The sequence below is a fragment of the Mobula hypostoma genome, chromosome 8 (genome assembly GCF_963921235.1).
Source record: "Mobula hypostoma chromosome 8, sMobHyp1.1, whole genome shotgun sequence".
NCBI lineage: Eukaryota > Metazoa > Chordata > Chondrichthyes > Myliobatiformes > Myliobatidae > Mobula > Mobula hypostoma.
Genome location: NC_086104.1, coordinates 157,846,965 through 157,862,895, shown reverse-complemented (window position 1 = coordinate 157,862,895; position 15,931 = coordinate 157,846,965). Strand labels below are relative to the sequence as shown.

Genomic DNA, 15,931 nt, shown 5'->3' with positions numbered 1-15,931 from the left:
AAGGGCATGGGCTATTTCTCAGATGCTTGCCTCACCTGAAAAGAGAATATGTTAGTGCAGTGGGAGAACGGTTACACAGGGAGTGAGGTAATTTAAACTGGATCTTGGGATGGTCCTCAGTGTGGCCTTCTCAAGATATAAGTTGGTCCGGTGATCTTGCGCCATTTCTGTTATTTATCCCTGGGTATTATTTCTTTCAATGTTCTACACCTTCTGTAAACTGCAGTTTATTGAATTAACACTAGCTATCACTGTTAGCAGAGTTATGAAGAGCAAAAGAGATACCTACCCAGTATCCAAATGAATTGTAAAAAAAGACTCAGCAAATCTAAAAATTAGTTTTATTTTAAATTTGCATTGGAGTTGAAGAAAGCATTAGCATAATGCTTTACAGTACCAATGACCTGGGTTCAATTCCCATCACTGCCTGTGAGGAGTTTGTACATTCGCCCCATGACTGTGTATATTTCCTCCGGCTGCTCTGTTTTCCTCCCACAGTCCAAAAGTAGTACCGGTAGGTATGTTAATTGGGCATTGTAAATTGTCCTGTGATTTAGTTAGGATTAAATTGGGCGATTGCTGAGTGGTGTGGCTCCAAGCGCTGGAAGAGGCTATTTTGCGCTATTTCTCAATAAAATAAAATAAATTTTGAGTTCTATAGGAATAAATTGAAGAACGTGGTGATTAAGAATGAGGTGCAAGTGTGCTGGTTTATTAGATTAGATTTATTTATTAATCACATGTACATTAAAACATGCAGTAATATATATGTTTATCTGATGTACTGGGAGAGTTTCGCCTCAAATTATTGATTGATGTAAATAAATTTGTTCTTGCAAACTAAGTATTCTTAATAGCAAAACTGAATAATAACATCTGTATAAGGAATTCAGCACAGCTTAATTGCTGAGATTGTTGTTTGATCTTTTTCAGCCAAAGCTGCTTAATAAAGTTGTGGAGTGCCTGGAAGCAATAAATTTTGTCACCAACACACTTTCCAAGGGAGATGCCAAATTCATGGTAAGTAATATTTTTCCAGATCCCAAAATTAGATAATGATATACAAATGCTGAAGGGTTTAGTTTGGAACTAACTGTTGTATGTTGTGGAAAAATTAATTTTGAATTACCTCTTTAAGTGTTTGTAGGGTGGTATCTATTCTACATTATACCTTTGGTATTTTGCTTTTTAAATTACCTAACATGTAGAACAGTACAGCAAAGAACAGGCCCTTTGGCCAACAGTATATTACTGAACTAACTAAACTAGTAATCAAATGCCCAATTAAACTAATTATTTCTGACAACTCAATATCCATATCCTTCCATTCCCTACCTATCTAAGAGCCTCCTGAATGTCTGTGTTGTTTTTGCCTCTAAAATTGCCCAAGTCAGTGCATTCAGGCACCTACCACTCTCTGTGGGGGATAAAAAAAAACTTGCCTCTCACATCTTTGAATTTACTCCCTCTTAACTTAAATGCTTGCCCTCTGGTATGAGACATCTCTGGGGGAAAAAGATACTCGGCAATGACTCAGTGCCACTCATAATCTTATAAACATCGATCCGATCTCATCTCAACCTCTACTGCACCAGAGAAAACAACCCAAGTTTGTCCAATCTTTCCTTACAACACATGGCCTCTAATCTACTCAGCATCCTGGTAAACCTCTTCTGCACCCTCCTCAAAGCCTCAACATCCTTCCTATTATGGGGTGGCCAGAAATGAATACAATACTCCAGATGTGGCCTAATGTTTTATAAAGATGCGAAAATTCCTTCCTGATTCTTGAACTCAGTCAGTTTTCGTGACTAATAAGGGCGAGCATGACTATGCCATCTTTACCATGCTATCAACCTGTGTAGCCACTTTTCAGGGAACTATCAACTTGGACCCAGAATCCCTCTGCTCATCAACACTGTTATGGGTATTGCCATTAACAGTGTGCTGTCTCTTTACATTTGATCTCCCTGAATGCAACACTTCACATTTGGCTAGGTTAAACTCCATCTGCAACTGATCTATATCCTGCTGTATCTTTTGCCAGTCTTCTGTGCTATCCACAACACCACCAATCCTGGTATCATCTGCACACTTACTAACCCACGCATCTATGTTTTCATCCAGGTCATTTTTATATATCGCATATAACAGACATCCAATACAGAACTCAATAGAACATCACAGACCTCAAATCAGAATGACTCCCATCAACCACTATGGGCAAGTCAATTCTGAATCCATGAAAGGCCTTGTCAATTGCCTATCTAAAATCCATGTAGACAACATCCACGGCTCAATCACCCTCATCACCTCATCAAAAAACTCTTATCAAGTTAGTAAGACATGACTGGTTCTGCACAAAGCCATACTGACTGACCCTAGTTCAACTGTGGGCTTCCAATCAACTTCTAAATCCTATTACTAAGAATCTTCACCAGTTATTTCCCAACCATTGGTGTGTGCCTCACTGGTCTATTGTTTCCAGGATTATCGTTCTTGAATAACGGAACAAAAACAAGAGTGTATTAGCTACACACCAGTCCTCTGGACCAAGCCTCTGCTAGAGAGGACACAAAGTTCTTGGTCAAGGCCCCAGTAATCTCATCTCTTGACTCTTAGTAACCAGAGATACAATATCTCATCAAGTCTTGGGAACTTATCTATCTTAATGGTTTTTAACAGACCACACACTACCTTCTCCTTTGGAGCGTGCAAATTAGCATACTCTGTACTAATCTCCCTTTCCGTCATGCCCTTCTCCTTAGCAAATACTGATGCAGTGTACACATCCTCTGCCTTTAAGCACATGTCCCTCCTTTATCCCTGAGGGATGCTACTTGCTCTCTAGTTATCTTCTTGCTCTTAATGTATGCAGAATTTCTTGGGACTTTCTTGTAATCCTACAAGCCAAAGGGACTTTGACTGTCTCTGCTGGACAAGATAAAGCAATGGGATCTGTTTCGGCTTAATTAAATAATGCATTCACCTGGCCTGCCAAATGTAACTGAAAAATATCACATGCATGTGAAGTACCAAGTAGCAATAAAATAATATAAATGTTAGAGAGCAGTCAGGCTTGTTAGGAATGGTCAAGGAATGATGAGAAGAATGACAGAAAGACGGGGTGACTAGAATCCATTCCTCTGCCTTCGATCTCTGTGACAGCAACTCATTCACCTCAAACTCGTTGGTATGTTTATTTAGCTTATACGAATTGTATCTGTGCTTTGGAAATCCTTTGTGTTTTATAATTCATTTGTAATTTGGAAATCTTTTACAAGATAGAAATCCTCTGAGTTTTAATTGTGTATCAAGAAGTTTATCGAAACTTAAAAGTGTATCACTAAAAGTAAATTACTGTGTTTAAATTACTATGTTAGCTGTAAGCTTATTGTCCTTGCTAGAGCGGGGTACCTCTATACTATCTAATCTAAAGGCATCTGTTAGTCTTGCGTGACCATGGATATGCGCCTGGAAAGTCTTCACTCTCCAGGGTGCAGGCCTGGGTAAGGTTGTATGGAAGACCAGCAGTTGCCCATGCTGCAAGTCTCCCCTCTCCACGACACTAGTGTTGTCCAAGGGAAGGGCATTAGGACCCATACAGCTTGGCACCGGTGTCGTCGCAGAGCAATGTGTGATTAAGTGCCTTGCTCAAGGACACAACACGTTCCCTCGGCTGGGGCTCGAACTCAGGACCTTCAGGTCGCTCGTCCAATGCCTTAACTACTTGGCCGCATGCCCACACCTCTATACTAGTGAGTATACTAATATCAAATATTAGTTGGTATTGGCAGCTAATCTCACTGTGGAGCATCCATAGTGAAATGATCTAGCCTTGAAAAATAGGGTGCTATAGTATAACCTCCCTTTTTGTAAGGGTACCCGTGTCTATCTATATTAGATTGGGCTTAAGATCTTCGTTTACTTCAGAACTTTGTGGACAGCAATCCAAATACCACCAAAAGCCTGATGGTTGAGGAGTGGTAACTGTTCGTGAACCTGTTGGTGTAGGTCCTGAGGCTCCTGTACCGCCTCCCTGATGGCAGTAGTGAGAAGACAGCATGTCCTGGATGGTGGGGTCCTTGATGGATGCTGCTTTCCTGTGACAGTGCTCCTTGTAGATGTGCTTAATGGTGAGAAGGGCTTTACCCGTGCTGGACTGGTGAACAACACACACAAAATGCTGCAGGAACTCAGGACTAGTCTGTAGAAGGGTCTGGGCTTGAAATGTTTACTGTTTATTCATTTTCATAGATGCTGACTGACTTGCTGAGTTCCTCCAGCATTTTAAGTGTATTACTCTGGATTTCTAGCATCTGCAAAATTTCTCGTGGTATAATTTGCTTAATAATTGACTGTTTAGGAAAGATACCTGAATATTGATAAGGAACATGAACCTTCACTGGGTTGTGAGAGAATATGCTGTTACTCCTGCTTCAACTACAAAGTTGTTTTTGTTTTAAGCTTTTCAGCTCTTAGAATTTAGAATTTATTTAAATCTTACATCCATCCCACAACATGAGGGAGTATAAATCTTTGCGTTATGATTCCATTGCAGTGTACAGACATGTGAATTTAAAAGTCTAATGGCTTGTAGAAAGAAGCTGTCCCATAGCCTGTTGGTACTGGCTTTAATGCTGCAGTAGCGTTTGCCAGATGGAAGCAGTTGAAACAGTTTGTGGTTGGGATGACTGGTGTCCCTGATAACCTTCCAGGCCTCCTTTCTGGACCTGCTGCTATAAATGTCCTCAGCGGAGGAAAGTTCATATGCACAGATGCGCTGAGCTGTCCATATCATTCTCTGCAGTGCCTGGTGATTGAGGTTGGTGCAGTTCCCGTACCAGGCAGTGATATAGCTGGTCAGTATGCTCTCAGTGGTGCTCTTGTAGAAGGTCTTGAGGATTTGGGGGCTCATGCCAAGCATAAATCCTAGTGGTATCCATCGAGCTCCTGTTGGTCTCCGGAGGTGAAGGCTTTATCCCTTGTGCCTAGAGCCACACGCACTGAACTATTTATGAAAAGCAAACAACTGGAATTCTGCAGATGCTGGAAATTCAAGCAACACACATCAAAATTGCTGGTGAACGCAGCAGGCCAGGCAGCATCTCTAGGAAGAGGTACAGTCGACGTTTCAGTCCGAGACCCTTCGGCAGGACGAAAAGCTTCAGGTTTGGGTAGACCCGGACCGATTTTTGGGGAACATGTCTTCATTGCAGTTCTGAATGAAGTATTTGACCACCTCAGTGTATTCGGAGAAGTTCTCAACTCGAAATAACTTCTAGGTGATGCTATCAAAGTAGTCTTGTAACGTTGAGTCTGATTGGTTGGACTAGCAGTGGTTAGTGTTCACTATGGCCGCTTCCTGCTTCAATGTCTGCTTGTAGGTGGGTAGGAACAAGATGGAGGAATAGTCAGATTTCCCATATTTCTCAATTTCTTACGGTCAGACTTTCTTAATTGCTAAGAATTTGATTTAACATAGCTAGGGTCATCTCTAATATTTTAAACTTGGATTAATGTTTTTACCTACGTTTCAGAATCTTAAGTTTCATAAATCCTTCCCAGTAGTCAGCACTATATTAGCAACACACACAAAATGCTGGAGGAACTCAGCAGGTCAGGTAGCATTTAGGGAAAAAAGTACAGTTGATGCTTTGGCCCGACTGTACTTTTTTCCATAGACGATGCCTGGCCTGAGAGTTCCTCCAGCATCTTGTGTTGTGTTGCTTAGATTTCCAGCATCTACAGATTTTTTTCTTGTTCAGCACTTTATAAGCACTTTTTTTTTAACTTGACTTTCAGAATAAGAAAAATTTTCTCCATATTTCAGCAAAATAAAAATGCTTTGATTGCTGTAATGCAGACGTGGATAAAGATAGCAATATACATTCAGCAGGCTCTTTGTTAGGTACCTCCTGTACCTAATAAAGTGGCCACTGAGTGTATATTCATGGTTAGTTGCTTTACCCCATCCACTTCAAGATTCGACGTGCTGTGAGCTCAGAGGTGCTCTTCTGCACACCACTGTTGTAATGTGTGATTATTTGAGTTATTGTCACCTTCCTGTCATTTGAAACCAGTCTGCCCATTGTCAGAGAAACATAGAAAACCTGCAGCACAATACAGGCTCTTCGGCCCACAATGCTGTGCTGAACAAGTACTTACTTTAGAAATTACCTAGGGTTACCCATAGCCTTCTATCTGACCTCTCTTATTAACCAGGCATTTTCATCCACGGAACTGGATGTTTTTGTTTCTTGCACCATTCTCTGTAAACTCTAGAGACTGTGGTGCATGAAAATCTCAGGAGATCCGCAGTTTCTGAGATACTCAAACCATCCTGTCTGGCACCAACAAACATTCCATAGTCAAAGTCACTTAGATCACTTTTCTTCCCCATTCTGATGTTTAGTCTGAACAACAATTGAACCTCTTGACCATGTCTGCATGCGTTTAAGCATTGAGTTGCTACCACATGACTGGCTGATTAGATATTTGCACTAATGAGCAGGTGTACCTAATAAGGAGGTCACTTGGTGTATGTGCAATTTATCTGAATACTTAACTTAATAATGTTTCGTGGCCACCCGTGAGCAAGTAAATCTCAACGTTGTATAACTTGTAGACTCTTTGATAATAAATTAATCTTGAAACTTGTTAATTCTTTTGGAAAGCATTTTGGATTGAATAGTACCTTTCTGTCCATGTGGGCCTGAGTAGCTTTTAAAGATGATTTTTCTGTATCTTTGTTTTCAGATTGTTACTATGAATTCTACCCAATATGGTGTAATTCTTATTCTTAACCAGTTCAGCATGGTCAGGAATAATTTCATTCGCTATAATCTGTGGATTCTGAGGTGGCAGAAGTGTCCAATGTATGATATGAAGACGTTGCCTCTGGTGGGACAGATAATATTCAACAAGGCAGCTGGGGATAGTACAGGATCCTTTCCTGAGGCATGAGAAAACGATCCCCAAATGTTCCATTGCTATTTTGACTGGCCACGGACCAGATATTCTCTATAAGCCAGTGACGATCTTCAGTTTCTTTCAGGATACTTTGAGGACATCTTTGAAATGTTTTCTTCATTTGCATGAAACTAAGCTAGTCTTTGGATTGTGGTGTCAGGTATACAAACAATGTGGCCTGCTCAATTGTCGACTATCATATAAACAAATTTAAAGCATCGAACGTTATAGCATAGTACAGACCCTCTGGCCCATGATGTTGTGTCAACCTTTTAATCTACTCTAAAATCAATCTAACCTTTCCCTCCTACGTAGTCCTCCATTTTTATATCATCCATGTGCCCATCTAAGAATTTCTTATATTCCCCTAATGTATCTGCCTCTGCCACTAACCTTACATGCACCCACTGTTCTCTATGTTTAAAAAAAGGCTACCTCTGACATCGGCCCTATATTTTCCTCCAATCACGTTAAAATTAGAGAAGGCCTCTGATGGTCAGGTTTGATCATGGTTGTTGCATCGTAGCTGTCTAGATATGCAAGCCTGGGCAGCGCAATATGGAGAGCAAGCAACCCTTCACTACACATCTGAGGAACCTAAAGGAATAGAAGTGTCGCAGGAGTTGACAGTCATCCTTCAACTCAATGTAGGACTGTCTATGGGACCAGCTCCAGATTTTTCCCTCAGAGTTCACTCCCAAAACCTTGCCCGTGAGCGGGTGTAGCTGCAAAGCAGTGGAGGTTTGAGATCAGAGTTTTTCTTCCCCTAGATGAGCTGCCTCCTGTGCCTGATGAGACCCATCTGCCCAAAGCTACTAGTTTTAAGGCACCAGTAACCCGCCTTCATTCCTTCTCCTGTAAGTGGAAACAGCTTTGCTGGGCTTAGTGCACATGAAGGCCAGGAGCTGGATTTGGTGGTCAGAGGCTATTTGAGGTGCACGCAGTTGGGAGTATTTAATAGGGAGCTTGTCTCCATTACCACCCTAGGCTATACAAAGTTAAGGAATCACCTTGAAATTATGCCCCCTCATAATAGCCACTTCCCCCCAGGAAAAAGTCTCTGGCTGTCCATTCGAACAATACCTCTTATTATCTAGTACACTTAACTTTCTGGGTGGATATAGAGTTAAAGTGCGCTAGAGCACAGAAAGGTGCCCCTTGGACCATATAGTTTGTGCCAAACTGTTACTCTGCCTAGTCACTTTGACCATTTACAGTACATCTGTGAAATAAAATTAACCTAGTGTGTCTTGGTAATCATGTAAATGACCTTTGGGTGTACTATTGCATAATTGGAGTTTATTGAACTATCATTATGCTAAGTCACCCATCATCATCATACATAATAGTTTTCTTTTTGCATGTAAGTACTTAGCACACACAAAGTGCGATTTTCAAAAAAAATTCTGTAACTCTTGTGAACCATTACTTCAAAAAGCTATCAGGTTATGGTTTTGAATATTCATAGAAAACACACCTTGTCCCTCAACTTGTTACTCATAATCAAAGAGAGAATTTCTATGTTTCTCATTACCCAAAAACTATTTGACTTGGTAAAGTATAATTATGCAAAAAATGTATTACAACTCAGGTAGATGTCGATGGCCTTAAGTGTGAGTCTTGAAAGTTTACCCCAAACAACTTGCTCATTTTCAAAGGAATTCAAGGGAAATAACCTTTCAGGAACCATTTTGTAATCCCCTTCAGAATTCTATACTTCAATAGTGAAAATCTTTTACTGTTCCAAGCTCTAGAGAATGTACCTGAACTTTCCTTACAAGACAGTTCTGATATTCCAAGAACCAGTTTGCTGCATTGCATTTGAGGACATCTTGTTCCTGAATCAAAACTATAACTCTTACCCAAGACTCCAAAGTCTTGTATAACTGCAGAAAGATGTCTACTGATCACCTTCTTAATATGGCATTGATAAGTCTGTATTGCTCAGATCTCTCCTGAATAAATCTGAACAATGCGTGAGCTGACCAATCTATATGTTTCAGCTGCTCCTATTTTGAGCTAGAGAGATGGAAAGCCTATTTTTTTTCTTCATTATTGTTTTCATTGTTGGGTAGTGATGGGTATTTCACCAGTTAAGCCAAAGGAAGCATCTTGTGGATGTACTGGAAATAATCACTAGGAAATGTGGATTTTGCAGATAAATGTAGATAAAATTTGATTTTTAAATATAAAAACAACTTGAATGTACTTGAGTACTTGAATACACCTTGTATTCTGACTGGGTAGCCTCCACCGGATGCCATGAGTATCGATTTCTCCTTCTGGGAAACAAATTACCCCTCTGCTCTTCCTCTATTCCCCTCTCTGACTTTTTAACCTCTTCTCGCCTACCTATTACTTTCCCTGTTCCCTTTCTCCAACCCTTTCTGCTACGGTTCGCTCTGTCTCTTATCGGATTCCTGCTTCTCCAGCCGTCGATATCTGGCTTCACCTATCACCTTCCAGCTAGCTGCCTTCCCCTGGCCCCACTTTTTTTATTGTGGCATTTTCACTCTTTCTTCTCAGTCCTGAAGAAGGGTCTCAGCCCAAAACGTTGAGTATCAACTCACTTCCATAGATGCTGCCTGACCTGTTGAGTTCCTCCAGCATTTTGCATGTGTTGCTCTGGATTTTCAGCATCTGCAGAATTTCTCATGTTTAAAAGTTGAATGCGAATGTTCTATATATACTAAATATTTTAGGAATATGATTGGAATTTAGCCTTATTTTGTTTTATGCAGCCATTACCATTTGTCAAAGGATAAATTTGCTTATAAACTTAAAAAAATGCCTGGCCCTTGAATAAGTATGAAAGAGATTGACTTCACTGCTAGGAATTGACATCTTATCAAACGCTGATCTTTGTGTACATGGCTCTTGTAGTCAGGGCAACTTTTACTTTGTTTATTATATGTGATTTTACACATCTGTTTCAGAACATCTTGGCACAAAATCTGAGTACTGAAACTGCCTGTTATAACACTACGTTTTGAAAACATGGTTTACTAGATACTTACATAAAATTAAATATGGTATGGAATCATGCCACCTGGCTCAACCAGTCCATGTTGGTGTTTATGTCCCAGTCAAGCTGCTACTTCATCTCTATCTATGAGCATTCTTTTCTCCCTTGCCTGCTTGTCCAGCTTCTCCTTAGTTGCATCTCTACTATTCCTTTCATCTTTTTATCTGTAGTAGGGTGTTGCATGGTCTCGTCCCTCTCACAATACAGCAGCTTTATTAGAACTTTCTAATGGATTTCTTGGTAACATGTATCATAGTTTTTGCCTCTAACCAAGCTGCTTCCCAAGTGGGAACACTTTCCTAAATCCACTCGATCAAATTTTTCTAATATTTTTGAGGAATTTTATTAGTTTGTTCTTTGAAAAGAAAAGAGACCCTTGAAACAAATAGAGTTTAAGTAATTGCTAATCAATCTGCAGTCCTACAAAGGAATGTAAGAGGATGCACTTTGGGTTTCATCCAGATCTTTGAAATCAAGTCAGTAATATTTATCTCAAATTGTTTCCTGTGTGTAAACTAGCACCTCCATTTTCTCATTTCAGCCCTTGCTATTCTTTTAAATTTGAAGCACCTGATCTGAGGGGTGTTTTGAACTTATAATCACATGTTTGCCTCCTGCTTTTGAAGTAATCTGACAAGTGCGGTGAGGTTTCTATAGGAGTGGCGGAACACGGCTGGTTTACACCTTAGAAGTCTGTTCATTGATCTTGGTTTAAGATCAGCATAAAAGACTGGTCGTCTATTCATCTGCTACTCTAGTGGCTTTTGAAAACACAAATTAGTTGACTTTATTCCTAAAGAGGTGTGCAATATATTTGGATATAAATATCAAAATTAATTTTTGTGTTGAATTATAAGCACAATTACAGTGACTTCCAAGCAGAGAGCTTATTATCTTGTCAGGATATTAAGTGAACTTGCTTCTCTTCATTTGGAGAATGGAGGTGCAGGAAGGGTACCTGCACTTGCCCCACCATTGAAAATATTTATATGGTGTGCTGCCACCAGAAAGCAGCAAGAATCATCAATACTCTCATCATCCGGGCCATGCTATCCTCTTGCTGTTGCCATCAAGCAGGAGGTACAGGAATCTTGGGTCCCACACCATCAGGTTCATGAACAGTTATTACCCTACAACCATCAGGCTCCTGAACAAACTTGGATAACTTCACTACCTGAGCGCTGTTTTCAGGGACACTTTATAACTCATGTTCTCAATATTATTTAATTTGTTTTTACTTGCACTATTAATTTTCTTTTGCACATTGGTTGTTTTGTCATCTTTGTTTATGTGTAGCTTTTCATGCATTTATTTATTTTCCTGTAAATGCCTGCAAGAAAATTAGTATATGGTGATACACACATACTTTGAGAATAAATTTACTTTGACTTATGACCAAATCTACATGTTATATTGAAACAGATAAACTACACAAGATGTGGAACGATTTAACAATAATCAGCTTCCTTCCCTGTTTTGAACTGTACGGTTATGTAAATGGTGCTTGTGTTTGTCCGTGCTCAGAGGCTGAGCTCTGTCATTGTTGACTCTACCTGAACTGCGTAAGATGATAGGTTTTATATTCAACATGGCAAGACAAGGGCCTCTACTTGCCTTCCCTGCACACTATTGCCCTCCAGTGATGAGAACCCATAAAATGTAAACTACGTACAGTGGGCATTATTACAAACCTCTGGAAATATACCATCCAAAGTATCTTTACAAAGTTCTCAATCAATATTAGCACCTTCTTCATGGCCAATATCCCCAGTATTGACTCCTTAGTTCCATTGGGCAGATTGTGCCAATTACTGCCTTACACCAGATTCCCTGAACAGAATCTATTGCAGATATGAAGATGTTACCAGTCATACAGAGCAAAAGGTTCAACCATGTGATCAAAGCTTCTTTGAAGAGATGAGGCATCCCCACTGAGTGCTGGGAATTTCTGTCCCTTGACTTGCTCAAAGTGGAGAAGCAGCAGTGGGGGCTGTTTAGAGTCAGTTGAGAGCACACAGAGGCCCTGAGTAAGTGGCAGAAGAGCGGACCACTTCACAATTTATCCAGGTGCTTGCCCCTTCAGCCTGTATCATCAGTGGGAAAACTCTGCAGTTCCAATCTTGGCCTCATCAGCCAACTCAGAACCCAGAAACTGACTTGGAAGTAAATCATCCTTTATCCTGCCTAGGAAGAAGTGGAACAGGTTTAATCCTTCCTCTTTATACAGCTTATTTGTGATTTTACCAACCAGGAGTACTTTTGGCACTGGTGAAATCATTAAATCTAATACTTCAAATTGTCTCAGTAATGGATATGAAGTCTAGATTTTCAGTTCCCTTAATTCATCTTCCAGTCATTTCATGTCCTCATCAACCTTCAGTTCTCTCTCAACATCAGCCTTCTACAATCCCATATTTCCCACACACCCAACTTCTTAAATCTCCACCATTCACAATGATGTTTGTGTACTGCATGCCATTCACATCTACAAGTTTTTCATTGATCTACCGAGAGAATTGCCATGGGCCATGTAATTTACGAGGTAAATTAACTAACAAAATGACTTAGAAGTAACTTTTGCATTCTTCACAATTAGAAGGGATTTAATGTTTTGGTCTTCCTCGATGTGGCACTTATAATCACTTTATAAATGAATATATACTCAGTGGCCCTTTATTAGGTACAGGACTGGAACCTGGTACGATCTTCTGCTGCTGTAGCCCATCAACTTCAAGTTTCAACCTGCTGTGCATTCAGAGATGGCTTTTTGGCACATCACTGTTGTAACACACAGTTATTAAATGCCATCATGTCGTTTTTAGCACCTTTCTCTTGGTATTAGTACCTAACACAAGAATCTGTGTTGGAACTGATTCTTTTTACCCTATGTCAATGGTTTGGTTGATGGAATTGATGGCTTTGTTGCAAAGTTTGCAGAGAATATGAAGGAAGTAGTTTTGAGGAAGTAGGCTACAGAAGGACTTTGACAGATTAGGAGAATGGGCAAAGAAATAGTAGATGGAATACAGTGTTGAGAAGAAGAAATGAAAGGGTTGACTGAGTTTTTGTGCAGTATTCCCTAAAGGTTAATTTGCAGGTTGAGTCTGTGGTGAGGAAGGCAAGTGCAACGTTAACATTCATTTCAAGAGGACTGGAATATAAAAGCAAGGATGTAATGCTGAGACTTTATAAAGCTCTGGTGAGGCTTCACTGGGAGTACTGTGAGCAGGTTTGGTCCCCTTAGAAAGGATGTGATGAAACTGGAGAGGATACAAAGAAGGTTCACAAAAATGATTATAGGATTGAATGCCATGAAGAGTGTTTGATGGACCTGGGCCTACATTCACTAGAATTCCGAAGAATCAGGGGTGAAACCTCATTGGAACCTATTGAAAGGTGAAAGGCCTTGATAGAGTGGATGTGGAGAGGATGTTTCCAGTGGTGGGAGATCTAAGACCAGAGGACACAGCCTCGGAATAGAACGGAGATGAGAAGTAATTCCTTTAGCTAGAGAGTGGTGAATTCGTGGAATTCTTTGCCACAGGCAGCTGTGGAGGCTAAGTCTTCATGTATATTTAAGGCAGAGGTTGATAGATTCTTGATTGTTCAAGGCATGAAAGGATACGGGGAGAAGGCAGGAGATTGGGGCTGAGAGGAAAATTGGATCAGCCATGATGAAATGGTGGAGCAGACTCGATGGGCCAAATTGCCTAATTCTGCTCCTATATATTATGGTCTTGTGTTCTAACTGCACTTAACTTTACATTGTGACTTTGTAGGTCTTGCCAGCACGTTAAGGCTTTGTTCCTCAGCCCACATCAAACTGCCGTCATCAAATTTTATGATGTTGCACATTCCTGCCATTAACACATTTTTTGGATTGTAAATTGCCAATTCAGGATTAAGGTAGAATGTTATATAACAAATTTCAAAGCAAAATCTGCTGAAAAGCTGAAATACAATTAGGAAATGCCAGAAACACTCAGCATATTATAATGTTCTTGCAAAGTCCTTTTGATTTGAAATATTACTGTGTATTTATGAGCATTAATTTATCTTTATGAAACCAGTTAAATTAGTATTTGCAGTGAAATTAGAAATGAGACAAAATCTGGATTTGTGAAATGTACCTTAAAATTATACCATTTTTTGTATGAAACTAAATTTAGAATAATTTATCTAATGCGCTGCCTTCAGATTGTGGGAGTGACATATGATTAAAGATTACTTCAAAGCAGGGATATTTATCTTGACTGAGTACACATATTTTGTTTTTAAACTCATGTTAATATATATCAAGTGAATTACAATGTTGTGGTAACACAGAACAGGTCAGAACTTTACTGAACCAAGCATGATTCAAACCCAGTTTAATATAACTTGTTTGCTTTCTCCCTGTGGAAATAAACCATTGTAGCTTGCCAGCTTTTTAAAATGTTTTTTATTAACCCACATCACCTCTTTTTAGTGATTTCTGGATTTGTATCTACACTTTAGGCTAACATATGAAGTGACCTTATTCTTCCTACAAAAACCTTACATTTATCTGTGTTCAAAGTTCAAAGTAAATTTATTCTCAAAGTACATGTGTCACCATATATAACCCTGAGATTCATTGTCTTGTGGGTATACTCAATAAATCCATAGAATAATAACCATAACAGAATCAATGAAAGACTGCACCAACTTCAGCATTCAACCAGGGTGCAAAAGTCTACAAACTGTACAAATACAAAAAAAGAAAGAAACAATAATAAACAAATAAGCAATAAATATTGAGAACACGAGATGAAGAGTCCTTGAAAGTGAATCCATAGGTGTGGGAACATAGGGCAAGTGAAGTTGAGTAAAGTTATCCCCTTTGGTTCAAGAGACTGATGGTTGAGGGGTAATTCTGTTCCTGTTTGCTGAAGATTATTTGCATATTACACTTTCTTCAAGTTTATTAACATGACCCTATATTTTTATGCAGACTGCTTAAGTGGTAATTGTACCAGCTCCCTGGTTTAATAGTATCCACAAATTTTGAAATTACATATTATCCATTACTTAACTGAATTATTTCCACCAAACTCTTCTGTTTGCTTTGATTGTGCTCAGCTTGATTCCATTTCTTCTACTTACCCATTGACCCCATATCTTCTACCATGTCAATACAGTACCTTTCTGAACTCCTTCTGAAAACCTCATTCCACAGCCTAACCTAGAAATCCTTTCTGTTATCTATTCCAAGTTTTCACCAGGCTGCCATTCAGAACTTGTGAACTTCTCCTGATCATCATCATCATTATGTGTCATATTGTATGACATAGGGCTGTCATGGCCTCATGACCATGATTATTCTTGGCAATTTTTTCTACAGAAGTGGTTTGCCATTGCCTTCCTCTGGGCAGTGTCTTTTCAAGATGGGTGACCCCAGTCATTATCAATACTTTTTAGAGAGTGGTCACATAACCAGGACTTGTGATATCAACCAGCTGCTCATGTGACCATCCACCTTTTGCTCTCGTGGTTTCATTTGATCCTGATCGGGGGCTAAGCAGGTGCTACACCTTGTCCAAGGGTGACCTGCAGGCTAGCGGAGGGAAGGAGCACCTTACAGCTCATTTATTAGAGAGGTATCTCCACCCTGCCACCTTACAACTTTTATTTCAAGTTCTTTTTCTTAGTATTTTTGATTTGTTGGGAAAATCCTATCCCAATTTCATATGACATTCAGGAAAAGATGCCATAGTAACTGATGAGCCACTTAAATGTTCTTTGTTTCAGAAATTTCTTGTCAGCCTGACTAATCCATATTTTAGTGTTTAGGCAAAGATGAAAAGATAAAATTTGAGAACACAAAAATGTTTGCAAACTCCTTCTGATTCTTTATGGCTGTTTATGAAATCAATGTAGAAATAAGCATTTAAATAAAAGCAAAATATTGAAAAG

At 39.5% G+C, this 15,931-nt stretch overlaps 1 protein-coding gene across 2 annotated transcripts in view; it reads left to right on the top strand.

Moving 5' to 3' along the window:
- Window positions 1-15,931, top strand: part of polb (polymerase (DNA directed), beta) — a 127,613-nt gene that overhangs the window by 55,842 nt on the left and 55,840 nt on the right. For both annotated transcript variants that reach the window (XM_063057206.1, XM_063057205.1), the window contains exon 11: window positions 934-1,020. In XM_063057206.1, the coding sequence (XP_062913276.1) occupies window positions 934-1,020 (87 nt within the window). The remainder of the gene's footprint in view (window positions 1-933; window positions 1,021-15,931) is intronic.